This window comes from Gymnoscopelus braueri (assembly GCF_963280865.1).
Source record: "Gymnoscopelus braueri genome assembly, chromosome: 4".
NCBI lineage: Eukaryota > Metazoa > Chordata > Actinopteri > Myctophiformes > Myctophidae > Gymnoscopelus > Gymnoscopelus braueri.
In genome coordinates, this window is record NC_137605.1 from 27,062,007 (window position 1) to 27,078,516 (window position 16,510).

General features: G+C 42.5%; 1 protein-coding gene across 1 annotated transcript; it reads left to right on the top strand.

Moving 5' to 3' along the window:
- Positions 1-1,738: 1,738 nt before the first annotated feature.
- On the top strand, positions 1,739-16,191 carry drd2l (dopamine receptor D2 like; the record flags this gene model as incomplete). The annotated part of the gene is made up of 8 exons (XM_080425850.1): positions 1,739-1,812; positions 2,783-3,164; positions 3,942-4,051; positions 9,987-10,123; positions 12,393-12,604; positions 13,071-13,154; positions 14,442-14,796; positions 15,396-16,191. 8 exons carry the CDS (start codon positions 1,739-1,741, stop codon positions 15,590-15,592), a joined length of 1,551 nt encoding a protein of 516 aa, XP_080281976.1. The 3' UTR covers positions 15,593-16,191.
- Between the last annotated feature and the right edge of the window lie 319 nt (positions 16,192-16,510).

A 16,510-nucleotide genomic window follows, 5' to 3' on the forward strand; every position in this document is an offset into this window, starting at 1 on the left:
ATGAGGGTCCTACCCAGATGACCCGGAAGTCCAACCACTTTGCGTTTGTATTAGTTGGGATTGGCTAACCTTCTTTTATCGCAACAGTTCACAAATCTTGCTGCTGTGTTCGCACATTGTTGTATTTCTCTCAGTAGGTATGGGAGTTTTTTGTCGTTGGTCATGTTTTCAAACTCACTTTGAGTGTATGTAATCTGTGGGAAGTATGTGTCTCGGGTGTCTTATAGTGGGCATGCGTTTAGTTAGAAAGTGTAGCTCTGTTTCCACCACATTTTGTGTGCAGTGGATGCATAGTCTGTCTTCCCTTGGGAATGAAGAAAATGCAGTAACAGATGTCCTATTCAAATGTCATTTCAGGTAGTGAAGAGGTGTATCTATGTAGATGAGTTTATGTAGCTTAGCCTTTGCAGCCATGTGTGAAATTGAATTGATATCTCATCGCTAGAGTCCCGAAATGAAGCCAATCATTCAGTCTGACGTACAAACTTACAATCAATATGGTAATAAGGTAATGGCTTCATGCATTACCTTGCCCACATGGTATTGTAATTGGTTCTGTCCGACTGTCTGTTAGCAAAAACAGATGGGGTCAAGGGGTCAGAGAGTCAAAATCCAGGTCATGGACAAAATTACACAAATGGTATATCTCAGGAAGGAAGATGTACTGTAGAATAACAGATGTATGTGCGGGTACATGCTATACATTACAATACATGCTCCTCCTGAAGTTTTTGGAAAGGGAGGTGATGTAACTACAAATTGACGTAATTCATAACTTCTGATGGGCGGTCGGTCTCACAACTCTCACACCCCCAGATGTCCTGACACTCCGAACTAGTTTGGTCCGAAACTTTCGTTTCGTTCCTTCTTTTTCGTCAGAAGGAACACGTATTGACATTTACAACATAATAGTGAAATGATTGTCATGATGCCCCAAAAATGACTCTTTATCTCTAAAATCTTTGTTTTTATTCTGCTTGCATGGTACTGGCAGAATAGAGGTGAAGGACCATGCTGATGAACAGATAGCAATTAAAATCCTGTGTCATCCCTCAACCTCTAATTCACCTTGATTATCTTTGAAGAATGGCAAGCAATACAGTTATACTCAGCAAGCACATTTACCTTAAAACCTCCACATTCTGTATATAAAATGGAAGAAGCAACACTGCAATTGCCAGCTCCTTAAAAACTTATTCCAGATAAAGACACAGATTAAGAGGTGACACTGTAGCTGATGTAACAAAGTCAATGGTGTTTCAGTGAACTCCCGGGCCCAATAGAAAGTGCTTGTTGTAAAATCAGAAGCATGTAAGCATGTACTGTAACAGAATGTTCAATGCGATTTGATGTGACTCAAGACCCAAGAAAATCAATTGGACTACAGTTGACCAACAGTCATCGATCCCTTAGTAATTTGTATATCCAATACCGTCACAGAGAACAATTACTATTGTTTCCCATAACCAGGATATGCCAATATACAGCTCCATTAAAAAAAATTAAAAACAGTTGAAAATCCATACTGTAAGCAAACAAAAAAACATAGGCTAAAAATGTATTAATATATCATGTACAGTACTATGGATGAGAAAGTTGAAACGATTGAATTCAGTTGTCAGTGAAGCGTCTCCATATTGTTCATGTTGGAGCTTACACCAGAATCACAAGCTCAGAGTGAGCTTGTAGATCTAATTTCTTCACTATTTGTCGTACGACAAAGTAAGGTTGAAGACCAATGTCGCTCTCCGGTGTGCTGATCCTGGAGTTGGTGGACACCATCTGTCCCGCTGGCATGTTGGATTACCGAGAGTGGGAATGCATGACCAATTGGGGAAGATGAGATAATTCTTCATCAGTCATGCCTTCATTATGATCAGCTGTGCTATGTGTCTCCCCTGTCATTGTTACGGAATCCTGGAAAATCATTGACCAGATAACGCTCTAACCTAATGATCATATGTTGCCTCTCATTGCTTGTGGGAGTAATTCCTGTTTAAGTTGTTATTTTTTTTTCCTGCAGCTGTACTTTACAGTTAGCCTCAGCAGTTTAGTTATATCCCCTGCCCAAGTTGGCAGTAGTTTTTTGTTGTTTTTGCACTGCTTTTCTACTGAAGAACGCTAGGCTACAGCAGTGATTCACAACCTGTGGGTCGGGGCCCACTGGTGAGCCACGAGGGTATTGCAAGCGGCCCCCTAAATAATTGTCAAAACACTATTGTGATAGTGCTGTGACCTTCCATTGATCCAAGCCGGAACACAATCAGCTGATTGACCATTAAAATCAATATCGGCTGCTGTGTTAAGTGGTCAGATGGGTGGGCCGCGAGTGCAGATACCCAAATATGGATATGGATATATTTTGCCACTTGTCTCCTTTGTTCTACTCTCACTTATTCTTGTCTAGTTATCTCATCCTTATGAAATGAAGAATTGATGTATGCTATACAGTGTATAATATATTATACTATACAGTGTATAGTATACTTTACGTTTATAGTATACTATACAGTGTATATCATACTACTATACAGTGTATAGTATACTAAAAGTGCTAGCTAGCTTGACCAGGTCATAGACATGAGACCCTGGGTGTCAAAAGGACAACCGCACATAAATAGAGGTTGGAATAAAAAGAAAAGAAAAAGTGAAATGATGGAATAGCTTGACAGTTTGAAAGTTATGCTGTCAAGTATTTCAACTGCCAAACTTTCAAATGGATGACTGGGGCATCATTACAGTTCCTCTCTCCTTTTCTGTCCTGCGGTGTCACCTTCCACAGTGTTCCAGTCCATGGGAGCGAAGCCATGTCTTTGCTCAACGAGACAGACGGGACCTTTCCCTTCTCCCCCCTGGAGCCCAACCTGTCCGTCTTCCTCGCCCACGAGCCACCTTCCCTATCCTCTTCCTCCCCTCTCTCCTTCTCTGCCTCCTCCTTGTCCAACTGCTCCGGCGCGCCGCCTCTGCCCTCGCCCCCGTACAACTTCTATGCGGTGCTGCTGGTGCTGCTCATCTTCTGCGTGGTGTTTGGCAACGTGTTGGTGTGCGTTGCGGTGTCGCGGGAGCGTGCCCTGCAGACCACCACCAACTACCTCATCGTCTCGCTGGCCGTCTCGGACCTGCTGCTGGCCACTCTCGTCATGCCCTGGGGCGTCTACCTAGAGGTGTGTGGGTTTGTTTTGTGTACACGTTTTGCATATCTGTGTATTTTTGTGTGGGTGTATATAACACAACACATGCACGCACAGCAGTAGGAATGGTAAAGTAAAATTCATGCAATCATTTCTTGACGTTTAAATGTTTGGGAATCGATTGTCATTTCACATTATTATTACAGTAAGATTGATGCGTTATGATTAGTACAATGCGTCGTCCATTTCTCAATTACAGGTGTTTAGCCCTGAGGTACTGTTTAGTGCAGGGGTCTTCAACGTTTTTCAGCCCAAGGACCCCCTAGCTGAGAGAGAGATGAAGCTGGAACCCCCCCCCCCCACCCACTACATTGCATACAATTGTGTTGCAGATTACACTTTTTCACAGATTTCATATATAGCTTTATTGACTATCATCAGTGTAAATTAATGTTATTTTGTTCATTTCAGGCATTTAATCACCTTCAATACTTGGTACTTGATTTGCTCATTTTCCCCCCCTACGCCAAACCTCTTTACCGAAAATCTACAAGTGCACAAGATCTGCTATTTTCGGCTAATGTTCCTCAGAATAGAGATGCTAGGGTTCAAATGGTTAATGTAAAAAATCCTATCACAAAGATTTGGCGGACCCCCTGGAGTAACCCCTAGGGGTCCCGGATCCCCTGTTGAAGACCCCTGGTTTAGTGTTTACCCATAAATCAAAATTGTATTATCGTTTGGAAATGGAATGCCATGCGTTTCACACAACATCCTGGTTTCATGGCGGGTGTTGTTGGTTTGTTGTAGGTGGTGGGGGAGTGGCGCTTCAGCCTCATCCACTGTGACATCCTGTTGACCTTGGATGTCATGATGTGCACGGCCAGTATCCTCAACCTCTGTGCCATCAGCATCGACAGGTATGCATCATGGCTCTGGGTCATTGTTCATCATCTTTTCTTCCTCTTCTCATCTCATCTCAGCTTTTATTGTTTTTTATCGATTGGTTGTGTTGATCCTCGGCTCCTCCCTGGCGTTGTCGAAGTGTCCTTGAGCAAGACACTGAACCCCTAACTGCTCCTGATGAGCAGGATTGCTTGATTGATTGAATTGATTGAATACTTTATTAATAGTTTGCTGTAAAAAAAAGGTTGGGGCCTTCGTGTGTGTGTGTGTGTGTGTGTGTGTGTGTGCGCGTGTGTGTGTGCGTGTGTGTGTGTGTGTGTGTGTGTGTGTGTGTGTGTGTGAGAATAGGTGAATGTAATGCACATTGTAAAATGCTTTGGATACCATTTGTTTCATTAATTATTTTCTTTTTAACCCTTTTAGACCTGGGGCCGATTCTAAAAATCCTGACCTAAGTTTTCTGAGAAACTTCAAAAATTACAACAAATGTATGTTGCACTGTACCAACAAGAACTTCAAAAGGGGTTCCGGTCCTGAAAGGTATAGTTACAAATAGGGGTTCCCGCCCAAAATGGGTTAATACATCACAGTATACTATATCCTCTAATAAATATTCTCTCTCTATTTCTCTTTTTCACTCTCTCCCTCCCTTAATCCCTGTACCTCTTTCTCTCCTCAAAGACTCCTCTCAGCAAGACAAGATCTTTGTCAATGATTAATGGCTTCAGAGAGGACAAATTGACTTTTTAAATCCTCTAATAGTGACCCGGGCTTGTATTTGTTTCAACTGTAGTGGGTACCGGGCTTTTATTGAAAGGAGGCATGTATAAGAGAGAGGCCTATATTTCTATTTTTCAAACGGATCAGAACGAATAAATCAACATTTTCTGTCAGTTACAGGTGGTCACTGGTCATTTTAACTTTTCATTACTCACTGTTGGGTAGATTTCCTTTGCTTTATTTTCCTTGACTGCTTGATCACTCAGCTGTATCAGCTAAAACCTAATTTATGCTCCGCCGTGCGAACGTGTTGCGTGCTGAGAACGGCCAAGGACAGCAGACCTACAAGCTCACAACGGTTGTATCCGCAACGCGATGTGAGCTTGTATGTCAGCTGTTCTCTGCGCGCAATACCGTTGCGGGGTGAAGTATATACTGTATTCTCGCTAGGAGCGCCCTCTTGAGACTTAAAAAAAGGCTTGTATTAGCAGACCGGCTTGTATTTGCTTTTTTCAACAACGTCCCCGGTCATTAATAGAGGCCCGGTTTTCAATTGAATAGAGGTCATTGAATTGAGGTCACTATTAGAGGATTTACGGAAGACCATAATAACTAATATGATGGCAGGCCAATATGTGGCTCTTGATTGGTGCTGGTAATTGTCTCTTGCTGAGAATCCAGAATGATCGATGGACACAGGACACTCAGTAAACAACAACCCCATAAAACCGGGAAAGCATCTGTGTCATATACAGTATATTGCAACATGCGTTTTTCAGAAAACTGTTTAGGAATTTAGAAGGCATTTGTAGAAACGGCCTCAGATCTTAATGGGATAACGTGCATAATACAGTAGTGTGCACTGCACGCACATCCACATTTTGAAATCGCATCCGATGCATTGGCTTCTCAACTTGCATTTCTTTTTCGGGGGGCTGGGGGGTTTGAGATGAGATGTTTAACACGTCCTTTATAAATAAATAAAAAACTCTATAAAACTATCTCAGTGGCCTTGTGGTTATAGTGTATACATGCCCTGAGACTGGAAGGTCAGGGTTCAATCCCCAGCAGATTCATACCAAAGATTACCAAGAGATACCATGCCTCGCCACTAGTACGAAATGGTACACATTTGTGGTCTCATAAGTGGGCGTGGTCACCCTACATGACTACAATTTTATGTCTGATCCAGGCGAGGATCTACTGTAGGCACAGTAAGGCTCAGGCCTTACCTGAGTGAAGCTGTGCCTTCCTTCAGCCATGGGCAGATGTTTGTGTATTTGATATAAAAGCCCCTTGACTCAAGGCCGACAGACAGCCTGCATGTTGCCTCCGACGGCTGTCTGGTGGATTGTCTTGAATCTTTTGGGTGTCTTTGTCTTTGTGTATTCTGAGCTTCTTTTGTCATTAGGTGCGAAGGTGTCTAGCCGTCTCCCCATTCACAAACCTGTTTTGCAATGTTATGACACACGCGGTATAACAGCAAACAACAACAAGGTCCCTCATTCTAGATTTTTGATTCTTGAAACAACACCGCAATGCCGCCGCTGGAAAAAAAACGTCTCCGCTGTCCAGGTGGAGGGACAACACACCACCACCATAGAGTTAAGACCACCACCCCGCATTGGGAGAGATAGAAGAGGCACCCGTTGCTGCTTCATAATTCCATGGAATTATGACAGCATTGGCCTCTTTTCTACCTGGATTTAACACTTTTGGCATGGAAGAACTTTCAAAATGGTCCATCCATGTGATTTGTATGGGATTGTAATCACTGAAGCTGAACAACATGCTTGGTTAATCGATAACATCAACAACGGAGAACGGATCAGGAATGAACTCCCCACAATAATTGAATAGCCTACTGGACATCTGTCCTGCGGGGAAAAATCCAAACGTGCCACTACTGTCATAATCCTCCACTAACATTCTGCTGTGTTGAGAGAACTTTCTCCGCAACAAACAGAATCAGACGCGCCTGAGATCACTTCGACTAGTCGCTTGAACTTGATACTTTTCTCATTTGAAAAAGAACACTATTTGGATTGCGATTACATTATCAGGGATTTCAACTTTTTGTATTGCCTATTATTGTTTTAGTGTTGTTGTTTTTTACCCTGTCTAGGCAAATTTGTATTGCCTGTTGTATGTTGATTGATCTTTTAATTCGTAAAAGGTATTATGTAGTATAAGTATGTACTGTAGGCTTACTAGGCTACATCATCTAGCCTGCCTGAGTGGCACACTGATTGATATATGCTTTAAAGCCTGAACATTTGTTTGGAGAAGTTATAAGTTATCCATCCCAAAGCGTATTGTAGCCTAATATTAAAGCTAAAAGGTGTAAAAACAAATCAATATTTTATTTAGGCCCCCCTGGGGCCTACCATGAGGTCTCCAGGCCTTCCCCACAAAGACGTTCTGGATCCACGCCTGGTCAGATCTCATAAACGACCTATGATCAATGTTGGTAGATCACGCAAAAGTGTGTTGCTGACACAGACAGGTCTCAAACAAAGATAATTTAAGATAATGTTGGAAAGCGTCGGTAGACGAAAATCTGCTGTTGAATGGGCGGTGGGTACACTGTCGCGTCGGGTTGCAAGTTGTAGCGAAGCATCGAAAGCCGACCGATAGCAGCGGGCCTGTTGTTGAAAAATACATCAAGCCATAGGCTATTTTAGCACCATAGTAGCCGTCTGTCGGTGTCGGCTCTCAGGTGCATTCAGCAACTCTTTTTCACACCTTCGAACCTGTAGTAATCTGTAGTAGTTTATTTGATGGAGAGCTACCCTCCCCAACATAATTGCATCCTGATGGCTGCAACTCACAACTTACACAGCCCTGGCTAGGCAACCCAGCCTGGCAGAGATATGTGCTCCGCGGAGCGCCCTTTTCTAGTTTGATTCTGGGTAATTGTATGCTGTTTCTTTGGTCAAAGCATAGAAATTACATGGGATGAGACAGTTTGATATTATAATACTGCTGCTCTGGTATGTTTGTTGCTTCGGTAAGAATTTTGACAAATGTGATTTGTGTTTCTTAAATCTTTAAGAAAAAAAAATCTTCTTTGAAGTCTTCTGTTCCTCTACTCGGTCCTCACGTGATCCACAGACCTTTTAGTCCATGTTAAGCAAATAATACCCATGAAGCAATACTGTTGCAGCCTTCATGCATATTCCCAGTACCAACAAAGAGTTAATAGGACTTTTGTCTAATGGTAAAGTGAGTGGAATGAGTATGGACCCTTGGGTAAAGCCATTAGCCCCCCTAACTCTGTCCCTTTGTTTGTCCCTGTCCCTACCCCTCTGCCTTCTCCTGCTCATTAAAGTGTCTGTTCCTGCAGAGAACTGTTCACACCTGTGCTTTTACCACGGGAACATTTTGCGGTAATAGGCTTTCTTTGACACGGTGCTGCTGGTAATGGGCATTTGTTGCTTTGACACATTGCTGCCGGTAATGGGCATTTGTTGTGAAGACACCTGCAGCGTCTTCACTATATGGTCAAGATGACCCAGGAACCGTTACTTTTCAGAAAATAGGGGGGGAAGAGTGTTCCAATGGATCTTTTGATTATTATTTAGTCACACGTTCTTGTTCATACTTTTCATTGGTTCGAAATTTGTAAAAATCTAGTGCTACCTTTGTGTGACACTGTTGTTTGACAAAACCCATTAAACGTAGAGATACAAGGTTTCTGCCTGACGGCGCCAATTTGTACGTTTGGGTTCAATATGTGTGAACCCTGGGGCTAATGTCTGATGGTGCATTAACCCATTAAGACCGGAACGCATCTGTGTCATTTTAAGATTTCTTTGGGCTATAAAAAAAATTGCAGATATACAAGCTATGAGCTTGTATATCTTATGTTTTTTTAAACATCTTGATTTTTTTTTTCAAATCTTTGAATATATATATATGTTCTAAAGCGAACATTTTTAACTCCGATCTGTGCTTCTGGGGGGGTCCCTGGAACCGCGGTCAAATACATATCATTTTGGGGGTCCTTGACATGGAAAAGTTGGGGCACCACTGATATAGCAACACACTGTTAGGATTCAGAAAACATTTTTAGATATGTATTTGGCCACGGACCCCCATCTCAAAATATTTTATTCCAGGGACCCCCCAGACGCAAAGATTCGAGTTACAAATGTTGGCTTTGAAAAATAAATATTCAAAGATTTGCAAACATTTTCAAGATTTTTCAAAAATAGCAGATCTACGTACAAGCTCATAGCGCGGCACTCGCTGCCTGGCTATGAGCTTGTATATCTGCTTTTTTTGAATACCCAAAGAAATCTTAAAATGACACAGATGCATTCTCGGATTGAATGGGTTAATTTGTGCTGGGTAAGTGTATGCATATACGCCAGTACTGTATATGCTTCTACCTGTGTATTTGCTTACATATTGTACATACATATGTGTTTATCTATGTGTACTGTATGTTATGTTGTGTGCATGTCGTGTGTGTGCGAGTGTGATTTGTGTGTGTGTACAGTACTTGCCGGGGGTCAAATATCCCCACAAGTATATAGTAGAATTTGATCAATAGACATTGTGAGCACCATTTTCCTGGTTCTCACAAGAGAAATGGTTTGATGGTATAAAATATATATTTCTAGTAGTGATGCCCCGCGAACCCATATATAAATCTATGGCTCAACTCGTGGGGCGGGTTGAGCCCCGCGGGTCGTACCTATAATTCTGTAAAATCAAGGTTAGAAAATAGTCTTCAAGTATACACCCCAAGTGTATTCAAACTGTTTTATTGTTATTATTCTTATTCTTATTAGGAATAAAGACAAAACAAGAGCATATGGTTTTTCTTCTTTTTTTTGCGTGTGAGAGCGGCTGACCCGCTCACCCGCAGCCCGCATAATTGCCTCTGAAATCCTGGCTTACAATTAGGAAAAGATTCAGGTTAGGATTAGATATTTAGGTTTAGGGGTTAGTGTTGGATATATGCCTGAGTTATACTTAGTTACGTGCTGATGTCATCCACCGAAAATAAACGATCTACAAGCTCACAACGTGGCTATTTGTCAGCTTTTAAAAATGCCGACATTTAAAAAAAATGCCATTCATAAAAATGCCATCCTAAAATGTTGATGTCCTCACAAGAATAGTAATACAAACGTATTGTGTGTGTGTGTGTGTGTGTGTGTGTGTGTGTGTGTGTGTGTGCGTGTGTGTGTGCGTGTGCGCGTGCGCGTGCGCTTACAGATACACAGCGGTGGCCATGCCCTTGCTGTATAACACCAGATACAGCTCGAGGAGGAGAGTGGCAGTGATGATCGCTGTGGTGTGGTTCCTCTCCTTCGCCATCTCCTGCCCTCTACTGTTTGGACTCAATAACACCGGTATGGCAGCTCCATCCGGCCGACATCCCTGCATGCATGGGAGTCCCTCTTTTCAGGGTGTTTCGCCTGGGACGGGCGTGGTTTTGAGGTTAGGTTTAGGCATATTTTTCGTGAGGTTAAGGCAGTCCCTGGTCAAAACACCCTGAAAAGAGGGAGTCCCAACTGACATGAACATTCCACCAAAAGACGACATACTGTAGACGAAGATACTAGCTAGTTAGGTGTAGAGGGGAAAAAAGGAGGGGACCTATTATAGACCCCTGCAGGATTCCGGTCACCTCTTTTCAATATTGTACAATTTATTCAATTCCGTTTAAGTTAATTCAATTATATTCAGTTCAGTATTGTCATGTAAAGGGATCTATGGTGGCAAACAGAATTAATAAGAAATCATACAGGCAAAAGTTCACTGTTACTTATAAAAAGTACACCTTTGATTAATCTGTCTCCCTGTTTCCTGTCCACTGTACACTATCAATGAAAGGCAGAAAAGCCCCAAAAATATCTTTAAATCTCTTTGCCGAAAATAGCCGATCTACAATACTAATGTGCAGTTTAAAGGACCTGGCATTCAAGACTATACGTGTTTATAAAACTGGAGACACGTACATGTACTCAGTCACAAACACACACAGGCATGATATGCACATGGCATCAACAATATCCTGGCCCAGCTGGCCCTGAATTAGATTATCATCTGTTGGTGAGAGACTAAATGAATAATCAATCCTATACATCTGTTCACTCGAGATGCCTGTGTGGCAAATTAGAGCCCTATAATAGATGTTTCTAAGCACAGAGAGTGTTCAGTAACATATCTTGGCTCCATATGCTTTGCTCATCACCTTCCAGTAGAACAGGTGTCCCCTGAAAGACATGTGATGCCTGTCTGTAGCAGCAGCTCCTGCGTCTGTGAGACTCAGTGGACAAGTGGGCACACATAATCCTTGACTTACCTCATCTCGCTTGAAGAGTCGTGTCGCAAAGCACCAAATGATAGCTGAGGTTTTCAGTGCCTAAGCCCCTTGCTTAATGAAGGCACTTGCTGTGTGTGTGTGTGTGTGTGTGTGTGTGTGTGTGTGTGTGTGTGTGTGTGTGTGTGTGTGTGTGTGTGTGTGTGTGTGTGTGTGTGTGTGTGTGTGTGTGTGTGTCGAGCTGAAAAGCAACCACTTGATCTGAAGTGGCTAGCAAATGATATGAGATGTAATATTCATCTCACTCATACATACACCCAAAAACAATTCATTCAATTCAAAGATGCTTTCGCTCCGACAATTTTGGAGAGAAAAAGGAATAGCTCCTCTGAAGACTGCAATTAATCTTTTAAACCCTATACTTGGTTGACCAAAGTCCCCCAGGGATCTATAGTAGGCTCCTTTCTTTTCCCCAGAATAGCGGACGCTAGGGTTCATGTGGTTAAAAGAACCTTTCTCCATAACCTGTACGGTAAAAGGAAGTTCTTGAAGTAGGTGGACTGCCAAGACATTCTGTACTAATGAATTGGCTATGTGTTTAATGAGCTTTCTAGTGTTCTGCTGTTTGACTTGAGAGCCTGTCTGCCTTTCAAATATTTGTTCCCTTCAACCCCTTTCATGTAAGACCTTAACCCATTAAGACCTGAGGCGATTCTTTAAAAAAAATCAAAATCATAACAGTTTTTGGAAAAAAATCTAAAAAAAAATGTTTTCAAGATTTTTCAAAAATAGCAGATCTACAAGCTCATAGCGCGGCACTCGGTGCCGCGCTATGAGCTTGTATATCTGCTATTTTTGAATAGCCAAAGACATCTAAAGTGACACAGATGCGTTCCAGGTATCAATTAAGAAGCAATGTCTTTGATCAAGACCCAACTAATGATGGAGTAACTTTTCACAATTCAATAAATATTGGCGACTTTCCCTACTTAAATTTGTTCATTTTAATCAGTCCACTTTCCAGCAGTCTGTCAGGGAAAAAGCAAGCTGTCAGTCCTGACTGAATGTTAATGAGAGATTTATTTATAAGAAGAAGCCATATTACACGAATGGATTCGGGACGAATCAATCTATTTCAGAGCAAGATGGAAAGTCAGAGTATACAATAACCTGGGGGAATTATTTTTCTTTTTAGCATAAATGGCCATTCAAAGTCAATAGCTCTCCATCCCCCCCATCTCTGGAGGAAGGAAGATAAGGGGTTCCAACTCCTCACCTCACACAGCTAACCTGTACTGTGTATTTCTCCCTAACAAGTCACTATCATATTTTTCCTTCGTTTCCTTCTTTACCAGCAAGCCGGGAGGGTACCAAATGCAGCCTCGCAGACCCAGCCTTTGTGGTGTACTCGTCTGTGGCCTCATTCTACGTTCCCTTCATCGTGACATTGCTGGTCTATGCACAGATCTGTGTGGTGCTGCGCAGGCGTGGCCGACGCACTGCCCCACCTCGCAGACACAGCCTGCACCCACAGGGAGAGGCAGCAGAGGGGCAACGACACAGGAAGGTAGTGACCCCGGAAATTCCCCTACAAACAAGGGTAGCCTAGATGATTCTTCAAAATTTCATTCAGTAAAGGGTTTCTCTCACACACATACACTGCATGCATGCATATACACACACACACACGCACATACAGATCTACAACTATTTAAACTATTTGAAATAGGGCATAAGTGATTATTCATAAGGTCCTTGGAGTGGAGTCAAAAGTACAATATTTGTCTTTGAAATGTAGTTGAGTGAAAGTCATTAGTATCCAACAATACAAATACTCAAGTAAAGTACAGATACTCAAAGAATATATTAAGTACAGTACTCAAGTTTAATGTACTTTGTTACTGTCCACCTCTGTTAATAAATCACTTTGTGTAAGCCTTTCTCTTGACACATTTCCATTGTGTCATGTTGACTTGTACGTTTTGGTCCCTGTAGAGCAGATGCATAACATCACTCCTATTCTTCTCTGTCAGAATAAGTGTACACACCCAGAGGATGTAAAGCTGTGCACTATGATTCTAAGACCACCCACTGCTGCCCCGCAACGCAAGAAAGTGGTGAGTGTACAGTACTCTTCTGCTGTCGCACTCTGAAAACAAATCGCTTTACAAAGGAATAAAAAGGAATAATTATAGTGTACAGATACAGTATAAAGGAGAGGGGCCAGTCCTTATATAGCTTATATACACTTGGAATTGTGTGTGTGTGTGTGTGTGTGTGTGTGTGTGTGTGTGTGTGTGTGTGTGTGTGTGTGTGTGTGTGTGTGTGTGTGTGTGTGTGTGTGTGTGTGTGTGTGTGTGTGTGTGTGTGTGTGTGTGTGTGTGTGCGTATTCCCAATCTACATCATAATGGCATTATATGTTGCAAGGTATTACTAAATAGTGCGCACACACACACACACACACACATGTAATCATTGCTTTATTTTGATAGCAGAGCCTATAGAGTCAGGAAGCTGATGAGGACAGTCATGCTCATGGCTAATTGGCGATTCATTCACTCTCTTACATGCTTTTAACTGATGCTCTTATCCATAACAATGAATAAGTAGTAAGTAAGTCATTCATTGTTTTGCTCAAGGAAGAACACATGGCTCTTAACCCCTTAAGGGAGGAGTTCACCCATAAAATTACTTATTTTCTATCGATTACACACCCCATGAAGCCTTGATTTCATGGATTTATTTTAGTTTTTGTGGCATTCCTAAGACAATGATTTGATGACCGTGTGTATTTCCGGTAGGAGACACAAATAATCTACTTTGTGTCTCCTACCGGATACATTAGCCGGTAGGAGACTGGAATCAAATTATTAGCTTAGGAATGCGACAAAAACAAAAAAGAATCCATGGATTCAAGGCTTCATAGGGTGTGCAATTGATAGAAAATAAGTCATTTTTTGGGTGAACTCCTCCTTTAAGCCCTTTATACTTCATCGTATGATGAATAGTGAAAATAACCGATCTACAAGCCTATCTACGTCGTGCTGTGATACATTGTGAGGTTCTAATTGTATTTTATTTATTTATTTATTGACGTTCTTTTAAATGTTCACCTATAGTGCCATGCCAGGTTGAAAGTGGTTAATGGACATGTGATTTCTTGGAGGGATTACACCAAAGACCTTTTAGTTACGTAACACTCAGTCTAAGGGCAAGATTACCACGCCTGCCACTTCTCCCTCTTCTGCTCATTCAAAACGAGCATGCCTTTTTCCATGATGCTCTGCTTTTGACTTGTCCTTCCGCTCACCAAGGTGATCTCCTCACCTTTCCCTGCCCCCTTTGTCCCCCCCCCCCCCCCCCACTCCCCTCATTGCCTTCCCTTCTGTTCCGGTCTTGTCAGACGCTGGTGAAGGAGGCGGTGGTGCACCCTCTGGAGATAGAGCCAGGGCGACTCCTGCCCCAGGGTGAGGATAGCCTGGCCCCTCTCCCGGCCCCCCCGCCGGCCTCCCACTTGGGACGGGCCAGAATCTCCCTGTCCATCTCAGTGGGGCCAACCCCGGCCCCGCCCCCCACTGTGACCAGATCGGCCCTAACGCCTCGCCCCGCCACCCTGGAGGACGGCATGAGGGGCCGCGAGGGGTGGAGGGATCGCCACAGGGACAGGGACAAAGGGGGAATCACCAAGGAGAGGGTGAGAGGACGGTTGTCACAGCAGAAGGAGAGGAAGGCGACGCAAATGCTGGCTATTGTGCTGGGTGAGGAAAATCAACAGCATAAAAGGAATGGAGGGAACTGTGAAATAATGTATTAGTTTGTTTATTAGTTCATCCTAAAATACAGTAACCTCTGAAAATTGAGTGCTAGCTAAATGTTGACATTTTGGAGATTGTCACCTATAATCAGTGGTGGAAAGTAACTAAGTACATGTACTCAAGTACTGTACCTTTGTACTTTTACTCCACTACAATTATTTTAAAACTTGCATTAACCACTTTATCCCTATATACTTTGGCTATTTGAAAATAACCGATCTACAAGCTCACAACGCAAGATTTTTATACATTTTGAACACTTGGGAAATGGGACATTCTGCATAATGAGTACTTTTACTTTTGGTACTTTAAGTACATTTTGCCAATACTTTTGTACTTTTACTCAAGTAAATTTTGAACACCGGACTTTTACTTGTAGCAGAGTATTTCTGCATTGCAGCATTGATACTTTTACTTAAGTAAAACATTTTAGTACTTTTTCCACCGCTGCCTATAATGACATGCCCAATATAGAGACGCCCAGTTTGAAAGTGGTTAATCACTCAATCCACTGTGTGTGTTCTTTGTGCCCACCCTCCCAGGCGTGTTCATCATCTGCTGGCTGCCTTTCTTCTTGACCCACGTGCTGAAGGCTCACTGTGGAAGCTGCTGCATTTCCCCCTCGCTCTACAGTGCCGTCACCTGGCTGGGCTACCTCAACAGCGCTGTCAACCCTGTCATTTACACCACCTTCAACATCGAATTCCGTAAAGCCTTCATAAAGATTCTCCACTGTTGAGAGAGACACAGAAAAGGTGCGGGAGGAGAGTGGGTGTCGGTGGACCGATATTGACAATCATAGGGACGAATGAATGAGTGAGTCAGAAAAAGTAGAATACAGAGAAAATACATGATAATTTACATTCGATTTCTCCCGCCCCTCTTCGTGCCCATTTGTTGCTGTTGCTTGGTTGGACAAAAATCCTCTCTCTCCATCCACTACCATTGAAAAAAAGTTTTTCAGTTGCCTCGTGGCGTACATAAAAAGATAGCAGTTGGACTGATATCACAACATACAGACAGTGGATGAAAGTAAGTTATGATTTTGTGCAAATTTAGCAAATCGAACCCTGGGTGTATTCACAAGAGCAACTGAAAATACCTGTATGAGTGTACTGGGCCTTAAATCTAACTCTCATGTTTCCATTCGGGTCAGGTTTGACATCCTACAATTTAAATTGACACAGAGGATTTTGCTGTGTGACCAGCCAGACATATAAAGATAGATGGCTAGGATATGAAAGTGTGTGTGTGTGTGTGTGTGTGTGTGTGCGCGCGCGCGCACGATCTGATGAGGGAGAATATGATGACTCTATCTATGCCTCTCTAGTGCACATCAACTGAGGGACTGCACATATAATGAGTGTGACTTTCTTTCTGTTGTGGTTTCTTGTGAACCTGGCTGTAACAGCATTGCATTATCCATTTGTACGTGCCTGCCTTTCTCAGATGGCTGGGACATTGTCAAGGCAAAAAAAGACAACACCAAAAGGCTGCATCTCAATCCACATTTTTTAATCCTTGGGGATTAGTAGACACAGAATCATCAGGCAGACAGCGAATAGTATTCTAATTCAATTGCATGTTTGTATGTCAAGGCATTGCCACTTTGGAGCAAAGATTTTCATTAGATTTATTACTTGATTTATTAACAGTT